This window comes from Notothenia rossii, assembly GCF_949606895.1.
Source record: "Notothenia rossii genome assembly, chromosome: 7".
In the NCBI taxonomy this organism is placed as follows: Eukaryota; Metazoa; Chordata; class Actinopteri; order Perciformes; family Nototheniidae; genus Notothenia; species Notothenia rossii.
Window position 1 is genome coordinate 68,187,409 of NC_136905.1, and position 14,788 is coordinate 68,202,196.

The window sequence follows — 14,788 nt, forward strand, 5'->3', positions numbered from 1 at the left end:
GGAACTAAAGTGGGAAAAGTACTCCGGTGTGAACGCGGCTATTGTGGACGCACAAATAATAGACACAATAAGACAGGCATGTGGCTCCTTTCACTCTCTGAGTTTCCTCTAACCTGGTGATCCTGAAGGGTTTTATATTTCCTCTTCATGCCTCTGAAGAGCCATAACTGTGGTAAGGGGCATGTATTGATATATTGTGAGTGGAGGCAGAATGAGTGGTAAATCATGGTGCTTTAGTGCCATATATTTGATGTTTCTGTAACACTTTATATTAAGGTACACAAATTAACCATCAACTAGTTGTTAATTAACATGTATTTTAGCAGTATATTGGCTAGTCATTATAAAACACTTATTAATGCCTTATTCTACATGACCATATCCTACAAGTAATAAGCCATTAGTTGAGAGTTTTTCCTCAATAGCCCTCTAATTAGTGCTTATTTATTGCAAGTAAGGAAGTTGTTGTACAAGAGTTTTGGGCTTAAAGAGCAACTTGCAGGTTTTTTTTTTTACTAGATTTATGCTTAACCTTGCATGAAAATTACAATTTAAAAAGTTAATGCGGGATTATATATGTTTTACGAGACATAAGGGCAGGAATTCAGAGGGAAAGGAGACGTTTTGAGCTCTACTAAAAAAAACAGCTTTTTTTAACGTCATACGTCAAACGCGTCATATTACGTCACATGGGGGAGCAACTTTCTCTGATCTGAAATCTGATTTACTCAGGACTGTTTCCACTCGGACTTTAATACCGCCCCCCCTCTTCCCACATGTTTCATTGTCATTAAATATATATATATTTTAATAAAAAAAACAAGGTTGTAACTGTCTTCACTTTCTGTTGTTTATTTGGTTCCAAGTTGTATTTTTGGTTCCTACCTTTTATGTACAACATTAATAGGGGCGGAACTAATCTGAGGTGTTTTGTGTTACACCTGTTTGTTTAATCGACGCACTTGATAATCGCAACTGCAGAGCAACGCAGAATGTAAAGAAAATCGAAGGAAACTTAGGGAAAAATGCAGTTAAATATATCAGCCCTTCTAGATGACTAGCGCCTACGAGGTACGTTTTTGTGCTGGTTGTTTGTCTAAATGTGTGTGGTTGAGCTGCAGGTTATATGTATGTATGCTATGCGCTAGCTTGTGCTACATGCTATTGTTAGCTTGTGCTACATGCTGTGTGGGATATGTGTGCCATTAATTTTTTTATTTAGCGGCATTAAAAGTGATGACATGCATATATTCCATATTTATTTATTGTTTACCTTTTCTATATTTTTTGTCGTACAACCCGTTCTCAAGAATAAACCCCGTATTTAATCAAGACCTCAGCCTCGTGTCATTTACTGGAGGGAGCTACAAAGTTAAATATTATATAGTTGGTATAAGTAACATGTATAATCTACAATAAAATCTCGTTTAAAATTGTTTTATGATGTCTAAAGTTACTGATAAGTCACATGTTTCCTGCCTGGCCACAGCGTGTATCATTACCCTCTCCCGTCCGGGCGGTAAGGAAGAGCCCTCAGCCAGAACAGCAGCAGCCAACAAGCTGACTATTGCTATCTGTATACTATGCCGCCGAAACATAATTTCAGCCAATCAGCGTCGTCAGATCTGATGCTCAAAGGGCGCCCTGTCAGCGCCCTGGCCTGTGTGTCTGTGAGTTGTTTGGACTCGTATCCAAGGTGACGCAGTAGTTGTCGAGGATGGCTGCGTCTGCAGGTGGAGACTCCGGCGCTAGTGGATCACCGGAGCTGTAGATTAACATTTACATGCTTATTGTAGTTGTAAGGGCAATGCCTGTGGCACCATGGAGCATATGTGTGGGCTGGACCTGTATTTTACAGGAAAGGAGTGATCAGAGGGTCGAGTGGTCGATTCTTGTTCAGTTTTCATCTTCCTCACCCTCTCAGACTTTGAGTTGCGCGCGCTGCTAAAGAGAGGCGCTACCATGGAAACCAAACAATGGTGTAGCTGTATTAAAGTCCGAATGGAAACAGTCGTGAGTAAATCTGATTTTCTCAGAAATCGGGAGAAATGCGGGAGAAATAGGACCCCGGGAGGAAACCGGGAGAGGGCAATGAAATCGGGAGTCTCCCGTGAAAGGGTTGGCAAGTATGATTCACACACACACACACACACACACACACACACACACACACACACACACACACACACACACACACACACACACACACACACACACACACACACACACACACACACACACACACACACACACACACATAATGTTCGTATTTAGTCTCCTGATTTTAAATGGGAATTAAATCATTGGAGTGTTCCCAAAGCACCAGTGTTCTGCAGTTTGTGTGGGCCTGGAAGATTCATAGCTATTCAATTTGTCCTCCCCCCCCCCCCCCCCCCCCCCCGCTTTACATCACCAGAAGTTATAATTTAAGGGGTCATTTCTCAAAAATGTCTTCCGTGGGGAGGATCCCCCCGTACCGCCCTAGTATGGTTTGGTCCCTATTTCCATAGCCCCACCAAAAATATTTTCCACCAGCCGCCACTCTATATCACATAAAAAACCGAACAAGAATCGACAACTACCCTCTGCTCACTCCTTTCCTGTAAAATACAGGTCCAGCCCACACATATGCTCCATCAAGGATGGTGCTACAGTGCGTTAAGTGCAATTTTACAAGTGCACTTACAATAAGCATGTTAATCTTAATCTAATACAGCTCCGGCGATCCACTAGCACGATACGTAATTTCACATTCTAGCACAGTTTATTGCTCTTATACCTTGATTGTTGCCAACTACGATGCTCAACAGCTCGCTTAATGGAACTTTGACGCTGGTATCAGTTTTTTTTCCCACCAGTCACGGGAGTATTGTTTATAGAAAGTATTGAGTTATATTTCACGCGCTACCTAACATCCATGAAGGCAACATCACAGAGGGAGGCCTGTACGTTGGCCCTGAAGTGCAAGACACCACAGCATTTCACAAAACACAATAGCATTTCACAAAACGCCACAGCATTTCACAAAACGCCACAGCATTTCACAAAACGCCACAGCATTCCACAAAAGGCCACAGCATTTCAGAAAAACGCCACGGCCTTTCACAAAACGCCGCAGCATTTCACAAAACGCAGCAGCATTTCACAAAACACCACAGCATTTCACATTGGACGGAAAGGGTATTCCTTAGGGAGAACACTTCTTGTTTGTGATTGGACAGAGCCAGCCAGAGAAGCACTGCTGTGATTGGTTGTTTTTGCTGCCAGTCAAGAAATGACGCTTGGCCCAACACATCAGCTGTTAGCTGTTAGCACAAACTCAGAGCTCACAGCTCCTCATATCTGTTCAGAAACTGCATAAAACTTAAGCATATATAAAACACAGACTGTCTATGTCATGGCGAATACAGTCGCTGATTTATTTATGTCTGTATGACGTTGTTGTGAGTGTGGACGGAGCAGCTAAAGGTTAGTTTAGTTTGATGGATCCGATCCCGATAGGATTTACATGGAGATACGCCCCGCCCCCTCTCCAGCGTCTTGTTTGAATGACAGCAGTAAACACAGAATTAATGCTTTATTAATTAATGGTTTTTAAGGGGCTTATCTCCATGTAAATACTATGGTAGACTACCCAATATTCGCATCGCTCTAATCGCTCGAGTTTCACCGCGGCTGTCAGATGGGTTTGCTCCTGTCATTCAAACAAGACACGCTGGAGAGGGGGCGGGGCGTATCTCCATGTAAATCCTATGGGAGATACCAACTACAACCAAATGAACATATTTCACCGTTATGTAATTGTAATACACGTTTCAAAGTGATGCCAAAGTAACTACATACTGATAACGGTTCGTAAAAAACATGAATTAACGCTTTGACAAGTCTGCAGACAAGACGGCAGGTGAAAAGCTTTTAAAAAGAGTGTTTTCTGAATGGAATCGGATCCATTAGGCTAACCTAACCTGTAGCTGCTCCGTACACACTCACAACAACGTCATACAGACATAAATAAAGCAGCGACTGTATTCGCCATGACATAGACAGTCTGTGGTTTGTACATGTTTAACTTTTGTCCAGTTTCTGAACAGATATGAGGAGCTATGAGCTCTGAGTTTGTGCTAACGGCTAATGTGTTGGGACCATGGTTGGGACATATTGCGCTGTCGGGCATTGACCAACCACGAAGCGTCATTTCTTGACTGGCAGCAAAAACAACCAATCACAGCAGTGCTTCTCTGGCTGGCTCTGTCCAATCACAAACAAGAAGTGTTCTCCCTAAAGGAATACCCTTTCCGTCCAATGTGAAATGCTGTGGTGTTTCCTGAAATGCTGCGGCGTTTTCTGAAATGCTGTGGCGTTTTCTGAAATGCTGTGGCGTTTTCTGAAATGCTGCGGCGTTTTCTGAAATGCTGTTGTGTTTTGTGAAATGCTGTGGTGTTTTCTGAAATGCTGTGGTGTCTTGCACTTCAGGGCCACCGTAGGCCTGCCACTCAGGATGCCAAACTACTCTTTGGTAAGCCCCGCCCCCCAAGCAACATCAGGGCCAAAAAGTCTGAAAGCGAAAAAAAAAGATCTGAAAGCGAAAAAAAAGGTCTGAAAGTGAAAAACGATCTGAAGGTGAAAAGCAATGTGAAACCTGAAAAAACGAGATTTGAAACTGAAAAAATAATTGTTTTGAATCTGAAAACGAAACATCTGCAACTGAAAAAAATAAGGATTCAAATATCAAAATATGTATAAAAGTGAAATCTGAAAATAAATATTTTATTCAAAAAAATTACTGAACAGAATCAAAAATAATATTCAACCTGAAAAATGATTTCAAATACTTATTTTTATTTTGAATACATCTTTGTATTAAGTTCAGGATCAAATAAATTGTATTTTTTTGAATGATCAAAACTTATGACCCTGAAATAGCTCCATAGTAGTGGTTAAAAACGTATTGATGAACTGATCATCATGTACTGTTAAAATTCAAGGTGAGGTTTGTTGTATAAGACTATGGACTACAACATTTAGGTTGACCGTTTATTTAAGACGTTGTTGCATACGCTCCCATGACAACACCACAACAACACAACTGTATCCGGTTCACACATCCCAAAAACTCCCGGTGACATCTTAAAGGCACAGTCACAGCTGATGTGACACATACATAACAAGGTTGTTTGTGTTTCTAATTTGTGAATTGCATGGTGATTCATAAGCCAAAGCAAACACGAAGGAATGGATTAAAGTACAAACAAGGTAGGGTTTGGACCGGGAGGCAGATTACTCACTGAGTCATCAAATATTTTAGTTTAGCACAATATTTACTTTAAGTTAGTCATGTTGGAAGAAACCAGTGACATACATTTGTGCTGTTGAGTCATTGATGTCCGCCACTTTGTCTGTGTCTCAGACAGCACAAATAGCATGGTGTGCTTTGCTATGAGTAGTAAACAATTTTTCAGGGGTGTTTCAGCAACAGCATGAGCGATAAATAGTTTTTCAACATATCAATTTTATCATTGTTTAAAATGGACAACTGGACACAGAGCGTTGGTTATGCAATGACACACTTCAGTGATATACATATCTCGAGGCATTCTGTCTATGTCTTTCTCCAGTCCAGTATGTTCGGTACATCTGAGCTGTTGCTGAAGTATCTTGTGCCCTCTCTCAAACTTTGACCTAGTTTTGGGAGGATTTCTAGGAAAGCAGAACAGCATGCCACACTGTAACTTTGCAGTTTATAGGCATAAATGCTAGCTTGTCTACATTCTTTTTTGTTTTTATAAAGAAGTCTGACATGTGGCATGTGTACATATTATTGCAGCTTGTTCAAAGTCCGGACAGAGAGAAAAACCCTATCTGCACCTCCCAGCTGAGCTCCTATAGCGTCTATACTGTAAGAGCATGCAGGCAGTCATCCACACTCTGTGCTTTCTCCTGGCTAATTGAGTGCACTATTTACTGTGCGTAATAATGCCTGGTTTTAGGTATTACCGTATTTTCAAATGCAAATATTCTAGATGTGTGCATGCATATTTGCTGCCTCTGAGACATTTTAAAAATTCAAGTTAAATGTGCTTAAGGATTCTTGGCTTCCCAACCGTTGTGGCTGACAGAATTCAAGAGGTTCAAGGCCCTAATGTTGTCTTGATGAAAAACATTTTCTATCTGGCTGGTTGAAATACAACAGCCCTGATTCCCATAAACTGAATGTATACCATACGTTTAAATTGCACAAAAGATATCAGAAAGCAGCCAAATCTGTGCAGTTAACAAGTCAGCATTTCCTGTGAGGGGGGCCACACATGTACATGAACATTCCTCTGCCATGTGATGTGGGAGCATGACGCAGGGGGGTACAACCCTAGGCAACTTAGTCACGTGGAAAAAACATCATTCATACAGACTTTTGTGTTTTTAATTACAAATAAATATATATTTTCTTTAAATGTAAACAGTATAGAATTGCTTCTGAGAACCTTTTACCGGAAAGGTGATATATATCATGTGTGAGAAGTCGTCCCTAAGTTTTAAAAGCATCACATTCTTCTGGATTTTGTATACGTCTTTAAAAAAAAATGCAAGTATTCCTCTTAGAGCATCCAAAATCTTAAAACAGAGGTTGCAGGACTTTAATTCCATATAAAAAAATGTGATGAGGAGTGTCTTTTATGTAGCTCTGCGAAGAAAATACTTTTGGTCTGGAGGTCTGATCCCTTCGCAGTTATGGAAAATGTTCAGAAGAGCAGCCTCAATAGAGAAGAGGTGCTCGTCTTCTACCTCGGGACAGTAGAGCCTCATAAACTCTGCCAGACGGAACAGGTATTCAATATTGTGGCCCGTGTTTCCTCTGCAGATGGCAATCCGGGCGGCGATCACCTCTTCTGAGGCCAGCCCGAGGTACATGGGGTTGTCAGGAGTAGCAATGTAGACGATGGCCAACAGAGCACCGTGACCCTCCTCCTTAGGGATGAACTCCACCATCTCTGTTTTGTAACCCCCCATCACAACCTCTCTCTTTTCCAGATACTGAAGGGAATCTTCCATTTGGGAGTCAGCCACCTCATAGGCCACTCCCCATGTGCAAGCCTGCAGGGAAAACAAGTGGAGGAGGAATATGAATGGCACATGAGTTTGATGTTGAATTAGTACGGAGCTCCCTAGGGGACATGGAAAAGAAGAAAAAAAAAAATGTTGAACAAAAAAATAATAATTAAGTTTTGCGAGATCTCGCAAAACCTTTGCGAGATCTCGCAAAACCCCTTTGTGAGATCTCGCAATACTTTTGCGAGATCTCGCAAAACCCCGTTGCAGTTTGTAGACGGTCCCTAAGCACTCCTCTCCATCCGCAAGCTGCAGATTGTGACCAATTTTTGATGTTTAGCTCTGACGACGGCGTTGTCTACCTTGCTATGATTGTAAAGTCATGTTTGTATTTTTACAACGTTATGTTCATGAGTTATAGATCCGCGAAATTCGAATCTGTCTATAACTCAGCTCAGAGGGACGTGCATGTCCCTTCGCTCTGAGTGTTCTCTTGAGGTGTCTTCACTTATGTGAAACCCTTTATATATATACAATCTATGTGTGAAACCTGTGCCTATTGCCAAATGATGAGTAAATTATGATGGAACATATGACAAATTAATCATACAGCTTAATACATTTTCTTAATATATATTTGTATTAATAATTAATAATCAGTTAGTCTTCTAAAAAATGTTTGTATTTATCTTTTGTTTGTCATTCATTACATTGATTGTGTCTTCTGTTATAAACATTCTTAACACAATATTAAACAGTAATATCAACAGTAAACATATTTTTAAAGCATTTTTAAAGTGATTTCTGTCTTTATAATATTATATAATTTTGAACAGTAATATGAACAATTAACATATATTTTTAGCATTTTTTAAGCTACTTATGCGTTCATAATATTATATATATATTATTCAACAGTAATATTAACAATAAACATATTTATATTCATATATATAAACATCAATATTGGCTACATCCGATCCGTGCTCTCATCCAGCTGCAGAGCGAAATATTCACTAGCTCTCACTTGCTCCAAAAGCTGAGCAGATACTCAGTTTCACACTCAGTAGCGGAAGCTCGATTCTGATTGGCTTGAAGGGCGGTCATGAGATTTAAAAACAATAAAATAAAATATTAATAAATAAAAAAGATTAAAAGATTGGCATCAAAGGAGGACACATAGATTGCTGGATATGCAGTTATTAATAACATCTAAAAAAAAAAAAGAATGTAACTTAAAAAAAAAAAAAAAGATTCCCCTTTCCCTCAAACTTTGCGTGACCCTGGCGGCCCCCCCGGGGGGTCGGGTTCCCCACTTTGAAAAACACTGCCCTAGGGGGCTCCGTAAATTAGAGAACATTTATGTACTGAAAGTAATTTCAGCTTTATATCAATGTTTCATTACATTACTTTATTGAATAAATCACTGTAGTAGAAGTATGTACTTTGTATAAACTGATGTGAATGATATAAGGGTATCTTAAGGAAAGGTTAGATAAATGGTTTAACCCAGTTTTATAAAGGCATAGACACTTACCTCAGGGTCCTTCACTAATGTGGCCACTCTGCCTGGCTGTGGAAAACAACAGTGATTGTTCAGCATAAAAACAATTTAATACCTTAAAGTAATGCAAAAGAACCCCCCAAATATGGAATGCCATTTAAGCCAAAATTAAATAAATACATAAATAATTAAATAAATACATATATATAAATATATATATATATGCCTATGAAATAAATTCTGAAATAAATAAAAGAGGCAATAAATATGTATACATGTACATTTAAATACACATTTTTTTATTTCATGGGACTTTTATTTCATAATGACACATTTATTTATTTCAAGAGACTTTTATTTCATAATGACACATTTATTTATTTCAAGAGACTGTCACAATTCTTATGTTACGTCACGTTTTTAGTTTTGTATGTCTAGGTTTGGGTTTATTTTGCTGTTCTGTTCTCCCTGTTTCTTGTCTGGTCCTTCTCCCTGTGTTTTCCTCCCTGTCTCCCTTGTGTGTCTCCTGTGCTCATCAGCACCAGCCCCGCCCCTGATTGTTTTCACCTGTGTCTTGTTGTTGTATGTTTAAATTCTCCAGTCTCCCAGTGTTCATTGTCAGTTTGTCTTGTCTCATGCCATAGTCAGGTCTATGTTCTTTTTGTGCTCAAGAAAAGTCTTGTTTTGGAAAATAAAGTATCTTACCAATACTTTACCTCTGTCTCCCTGGTCGTGCAATTGGGTCCTATATCCTGAGTGTCTGAGTTCATAACAGAGACTTTTATTTCATAATGACACGTTTATTTATTTCAGGGGACTTTTATTTCATAATGACAAATTTATTTATTTCAGGGGACTTTTATTTCATAATGACACATTTCCATTTCTTATATGCAAATGAACGGGGCGTGGTTAGCTCACAGATCCTGACCAAAGCAACAGCACCACAACACTGACTCATAAACTCTTGTTTCGCACTCCACTCTTAAATGCAAATAAACTAAACCGGTTCCGGGCTACAGCATAATTTAGCTCTGGGCTACAGCATGATTTAGCTCTGGTTCTTCCTCTTTCAGCCGCAGCAGAGCCAGCTCTAAACACCGAAACCCGGTTCTTAGCTGACCCCACTTGGCTCTCCGGCAAAAACCAAGAACCACGCTCACGTGGGAAGGGGGCGAGATTAACCTGAGCCATAATGACCAGTGCTTGAATTGGGCCGGTACTCACCGGTACGCGTTACCGGCACTTCTGATTTTTACCCATGTAGTACCGGCCGCCGGCAATATACGTATATATTGTAAACGCAACGCAGCGCAAATGTGGGTCTGACTCTGCCTCACAGAGGGTGACTGGCTGTCTACATGACGTGGCCTGCCGACATTGCCACTTTCATACAGATCATACTAATGCCCTCGATTGGTCTCTGTGTGTCATTCAAGCTCGGGAGGGTGTGTGTTGTAGAGATGTTAAGATTCACCGATTCGCATCGGTGCACCGGCATAAACGTTCAAGATGCGAGTGCACCGATTGAAAGAGTGCACATCGGCTACAGTTTGGGTTGAACTCGCGATGCATCGATTGCGTAGCGTCTTTGCATCGGTAAAAAACCGATTCATTCATATAAAATCCCCTTATCTTGTCAACGTTCAGCAGAGACGATCTTTGATATTTGCTTCGCCACTACGGAGAACGAGAGTCTCAGTTATCAACACACACGGAAGTTGAGGAGAAAGAGAAACACAGCGCACCGAAGAATACCTACAAATCAAACGTTTGGCAACACTTCGGATTGTTCAAGAAAGACGGTGTAATAGTCATTTATGCTATATAGTTGACCGCAGGTCATGGAGAGTAATAAGGTATCCGTAGACCTTTGTATGAGGTATCTTTATTACTTAACAGGTCTACAGCCATTATACATAGATCCGTCCTAGATGCGGACTTGCATACACACAGTATCACTCCGCAGCCGCACCCCATCAGTAACGCCCTGATGGTATATGTGCGCGGCACTATTACTACAGACGGTCAACTTGAAAAATCACTCGCAAATTGTTAACGATGCCGAGCCGCTTTAAAGTACACAAGTAGTACGAGGAACTTAGCGACGCACATAAAGAGGCGACGTGGGGTCTGCGGCTGAAAAGAGAAACCTGAAAGTGAGACATATGAGTTAAATCACTCAGTGAGGTGTTCTGTCAGAGAGGTGTTTAGCTTACAGCAGCCTGTGACGGCCAATAATAATGTAAATGTCTTCCTTACTGTAAGCAGTTATGAAATACCTGTTTGTGAAAGGTTATTTGTTTTCTTTATTGTTCATATAGAAACCACTGCTTTCTGCTCACTGGTGAGTTAGCCTTTGAGTGTTAAGCACATCAGGCTGGCAGCTGTATGGGCATTGCTCTATGGTAGCTGTTATTTGCACATTGTTAATCATGAGCAATGCATCTTTACATTGTTTAACTGTGAGGTGTTATACAATTGTACTCTGGAGAGCTTTTAAAGGTACAAAAATAAACGGCATGATGGGATGTGCAGTACCAAATATGTAAAGCCCTTTTTTTTTAATGTATGATTTGCTGCATATAAGGAATAAAACAAAAATCCTCTGTCGTACCATATTGAAGTATCATTATTTTTGCATCGTGTTGAATCGCATCGTATCGCCCCGAATCGCATAATGTTGAATCAAATCGTATCGAACTGTATCGCAACAGGGGTGAATCGTATCGTATCGCATCGCCTGGTGTTTCAAAGGTATCGTTAATGTATCGTATCGTGGCAACGTATCGAGATGCGCATCGCATCGGCCTCAGTGATGGAGATGCACATCCCTAGTGTGTTGGTGTATGTGTGGCGCGAGCGAGCGAGAAAGCGCGCGCACCGGTTACGTGTATTGTTGTTAGCATCTAGTGCTAGCTAGCTGCGCTAACGGATATAAGGAGCTGTTTCAACAACAAGGTGGAGGGAAAGTCCTTTGCTGTCAGACTGAGAGGCTGATAACTACAGCTCTGGTGCGGTAAATTACTCTCTGAGTCTTTAGATAGTTAACTTAGTTTAAGTTATCTCAGTGGGTCTCAAACGGTTCGGTCACCATTTATGTAAACACATATTTCCATTTGAGGGGGTAGTGATTAGTAAAATATGCATGAATAATACAAACAAAATGTTAACTAGGTGAAAAAAGGTAAGATAAACTTGTTGAGAGCTAAAACTAGTCTTTGCTGTTGCCTCAAAGAGGAGCAGGGGGGAGAGGAGGGAGACAGGAGAGGCCGATTCAGGAGCCCAGACACACTCACAACTATAAATGAACCAAAAACAAATAAATAAACAAGTTTCAATGTTTTTTCATATTGGATATTGTATGTTATTGGTTATGGCCATGTACTTATGATTGTATGATTATTTAAATGTATACATTTTTGTTTCATATGGGTGTAGTCTCTTTATTTCCCCCTCAAAATGCACCAGATTGATGCATTTAAGTCCAACATTTAAAAAAAAATCTTACCGGGGGAGCATGCCCCCTTACCCCCCTATAGGATTTGAGGCCCGGCCCCACTGTTCCCAAATAGATTTGCAATTTTTTTTAAATAGTAACCCATCTCCATATGTTTCTTTTTGGGTAGTAGATTTAAACTAGAGGGCTATCACTTTGTGCAGCAACGCTATTGACAAATAAATCCAGCAAAATTGCACAAAAAACTGGTAGTGGCCTCAGGGACGAGGAGTCATTTAACCAGCCAGTAGGAGTCAAGCTTTACTTTCTTTTATATCCATAAAGAAAAAGTAAATCTGTTTACAGTGTTTTCATTATGGATGTTGAGAGGTATCCATATATGTCTTCATTTTGCTCTCAAATTGCACCAGATTGATGCATCTAACTTCAATATTTTAAAAAAAATGTTCCTGGGGGAGCATGCCCCCGGACCCCCCTAGATTAGAGGGTGTCAGGTCCACTCCCCACTTATAAAAATAGCACTTTACCACTTCACCCCCTCTAATCTCAGATGCACCCTGAGTCATTTTGTTTAAGTACAGTGAGCCTTTCTAAAATATACAGTAAAGAGACAAACCCACCAGCATTATAGGATATACTATGACTTTGTGCGAAATACTTGTTGCTGATTTAGAGTACTGGCACCTTTTTTATTCCAATTCAAGCACTGATAATGACAGTTTATGGCGAGTACGGAAAATGAAAGTTGTAACAAGCAGTAGGCTGAGCAAAGTGACTCGAACGCAACCACACACTTATAAAAAAAATAACACACTGTATAAAGTCAGGCAACACTAACCAGGCTTGGTGTGATTCTGTTTATTTGTTCCTTACTTTGACCATCCGTTGGCTGTTATTGATCATTGTGGAGAGCAGGCAGAAGTTTTGGTTTTGTATTATAGCAGCTATCAGATGGAATCAATAAATGGGCTGCACAGGTTGTCATGTCCGACTATCACAAACAAGTAGAATAATATTGAAAAGGTAAAACGTGCCTGTAGAAAACGGCTTATGCCACAATAGGATAGCAACAAGTAGTCAAGATAGTCAGTTTAGCTTCGGTTGCTGTTGCATAACTGCGGTCAAATAAATGTGTCATTATGAAATAAAAGTATCTTGAAATAAATAAATGTGTCATTATGAAATAAAAGTCCCATGAAATAAATAAATGTGTATTTAAATGTACATGTATACATATTTATTGCCTCATTTATTTATTTCAGAATTTATTTCATAGGCATATTTATATATGTATTTATTTAATTATTTAATTTTGGCTTAAATGGCATTCCATACCCCAAAACATGAATAAACAACTAAAATCAGAACACATTAAAGCAATATGAAAGCAAAAGCTTCAGATATCAAATACATGTGTACAAATCTCACCTTTTCCTTGTCCCCTCGATAAAAATCATCTCCATGCCAGAAGCGTCTCTTGTAACCTTGAATGAAGCCAACTTCACGATTCTTGTACACAAAATCAGGTTTCCACACTAAGGAGCCATATCCAAATATCCACAGGTTGCTCTTTCCTTTAGTAATGTCTTGAGGTGTCATTGTTATCGTTTGGCTGTCTATAAAAAGTGCGAGCTAGTATATCAAGTTGCTGCTCTGCGATGTTTCCTCTCTTGATTGATTCGTCCTATGCATCCCAATATATCCCACGGCCGCAGTTCACAAGAAAAACACGAGTGGATTACTATGACGTCAAAACAGGTTTGAAATTGCTTTAAAATGGTATGTTTCTCTGTAGAAACACTTTTTCCAGTGTATTGTAAAAACACGTGCATTTGTTACCGTGAACGTCATAACAAATCATAAATCACCGGAGAGGCGGGCTTAGTGAACAGATAAACCAATCTGTGATTTTAATACGAACAAAACAACCCAGCGTTATGAAACATATCTCATCCAGTATCCTGGTTACAGTATTATTAGGGAAACTCCCTATTTTCTGTTTGTATTGACGATTAAGGTCTGGTAACACATTTGTAGAGATTATTTTCTTTTGACTCTCTTTTTAAATGCACGTGTAATATGACAGACAGATAAAACCTTTTTACATCATGCTCAAAAGCCTACACGCCTGTATTGTGACTATTTTATTCCTTTAAAATAAGTTGTACCTTGGGTGTCAAACAGCAATGGAGAGTGCAGAAGGAAATCACATAACCTTTAAATAGCTGTGACTGTTGTGTTTTCTATAAGTGTTGGTGTCTACTCAGGACCAGCACACACTTTTTCACACACTTTTTTTCACACACACACACACACACACACACACACACACACACACACACACACACACACACACACACACACACACACACACACACACACACACACACAGATACTGTCCTCTGCCTGTCACCAAGTACTATATTTATTGGGCTAAGATGGGAACTTGACTGTTTTTCTTCTAACTTTACACACAGCTTACTGCCACCAAGTGGTAGGCTACAATACATTTCTTCATTATCAGCTGCAGGAGCCCAGGTGAAGCCCTTTTTAGCTATACCTATATGATGCATTTGAATGCATGTATTACAATTTGCACTTAATTGTTTGTGATCCATGTGAAAACAAAAAAGGGAGATGTTTAAGGTAACAGCGCCAATAGAGGGCGTGATCTGGAGCTCTGCCTCATGGGGGCTTGGCACAATTTGACTGTGGGGCCCATGTTTGCTGTGTTCCGAATAAAAGGGCATATGCAGGCACCCACACAAGCAAATTGTTGA

General features: G+C 39.9%; 2 protein-coding genes across 3 annotated transcripts in view; both read right to left on the reverse strand.

Annotated features, from left to right (window-relative positions):
- LOC307046095 (rho-related GTP-binding protein RhoV-like) overlaps positions 1-14,788 on the reverse strand; it is a 58,281-nt gene that overhangs the window by 12,091 nt on the left and 31,402 nt on the right. The window lies entirely within an intron of this gene.
- LOC307045628 (glutathione-specific gamma-glutamylcyclotransferase 1-like) lies at positions 5,021-14,122 on the reverse strand. The gene is made up of 3 exons (XM_079691404.1): positions 13,437-14,122; positions 8,582-8,617; positions 5,021-7,089 (listed from the first exon to the last, which is right to left on the reverse strand). The coding sequence occupies exons 1-3, from the start codon at positions 13,605-13,607 to the stop codon at positions 6,670-6,672; spliced, it is 627 nt and encodes a 208-aa protein (XP_079547530.1). The 5' UTR covers positions 13,608-14,122; the 3' UTR covers positions 5,021-6,669.

Excerpts from the sequence above, each read along its gene's own strand:
- LOC307045628 (XM_079691404.1), bottom strand. The coding sequence starts at position 13,607 with ATGACACCTCAAGACATTACTAAAGGAAAGAGCAACCTGTGGATATTT. Across the intron at positions 8,618-13,436 it reads ATCGAGGGGACAAGGAAAAG|CCAGGCAGAGTGGCCACATT; the intron begins GTGAGATTTGTA and ends TGTTTTCCACAG. Across the intron at positions 7,090-8,581 it reads CATTAGTGAAGGACCCTGAG|GCTTGCACATGGGGAGTGGC; the intron begins GTAAGTGTCTAT and ends TTTTCCCTGCAG.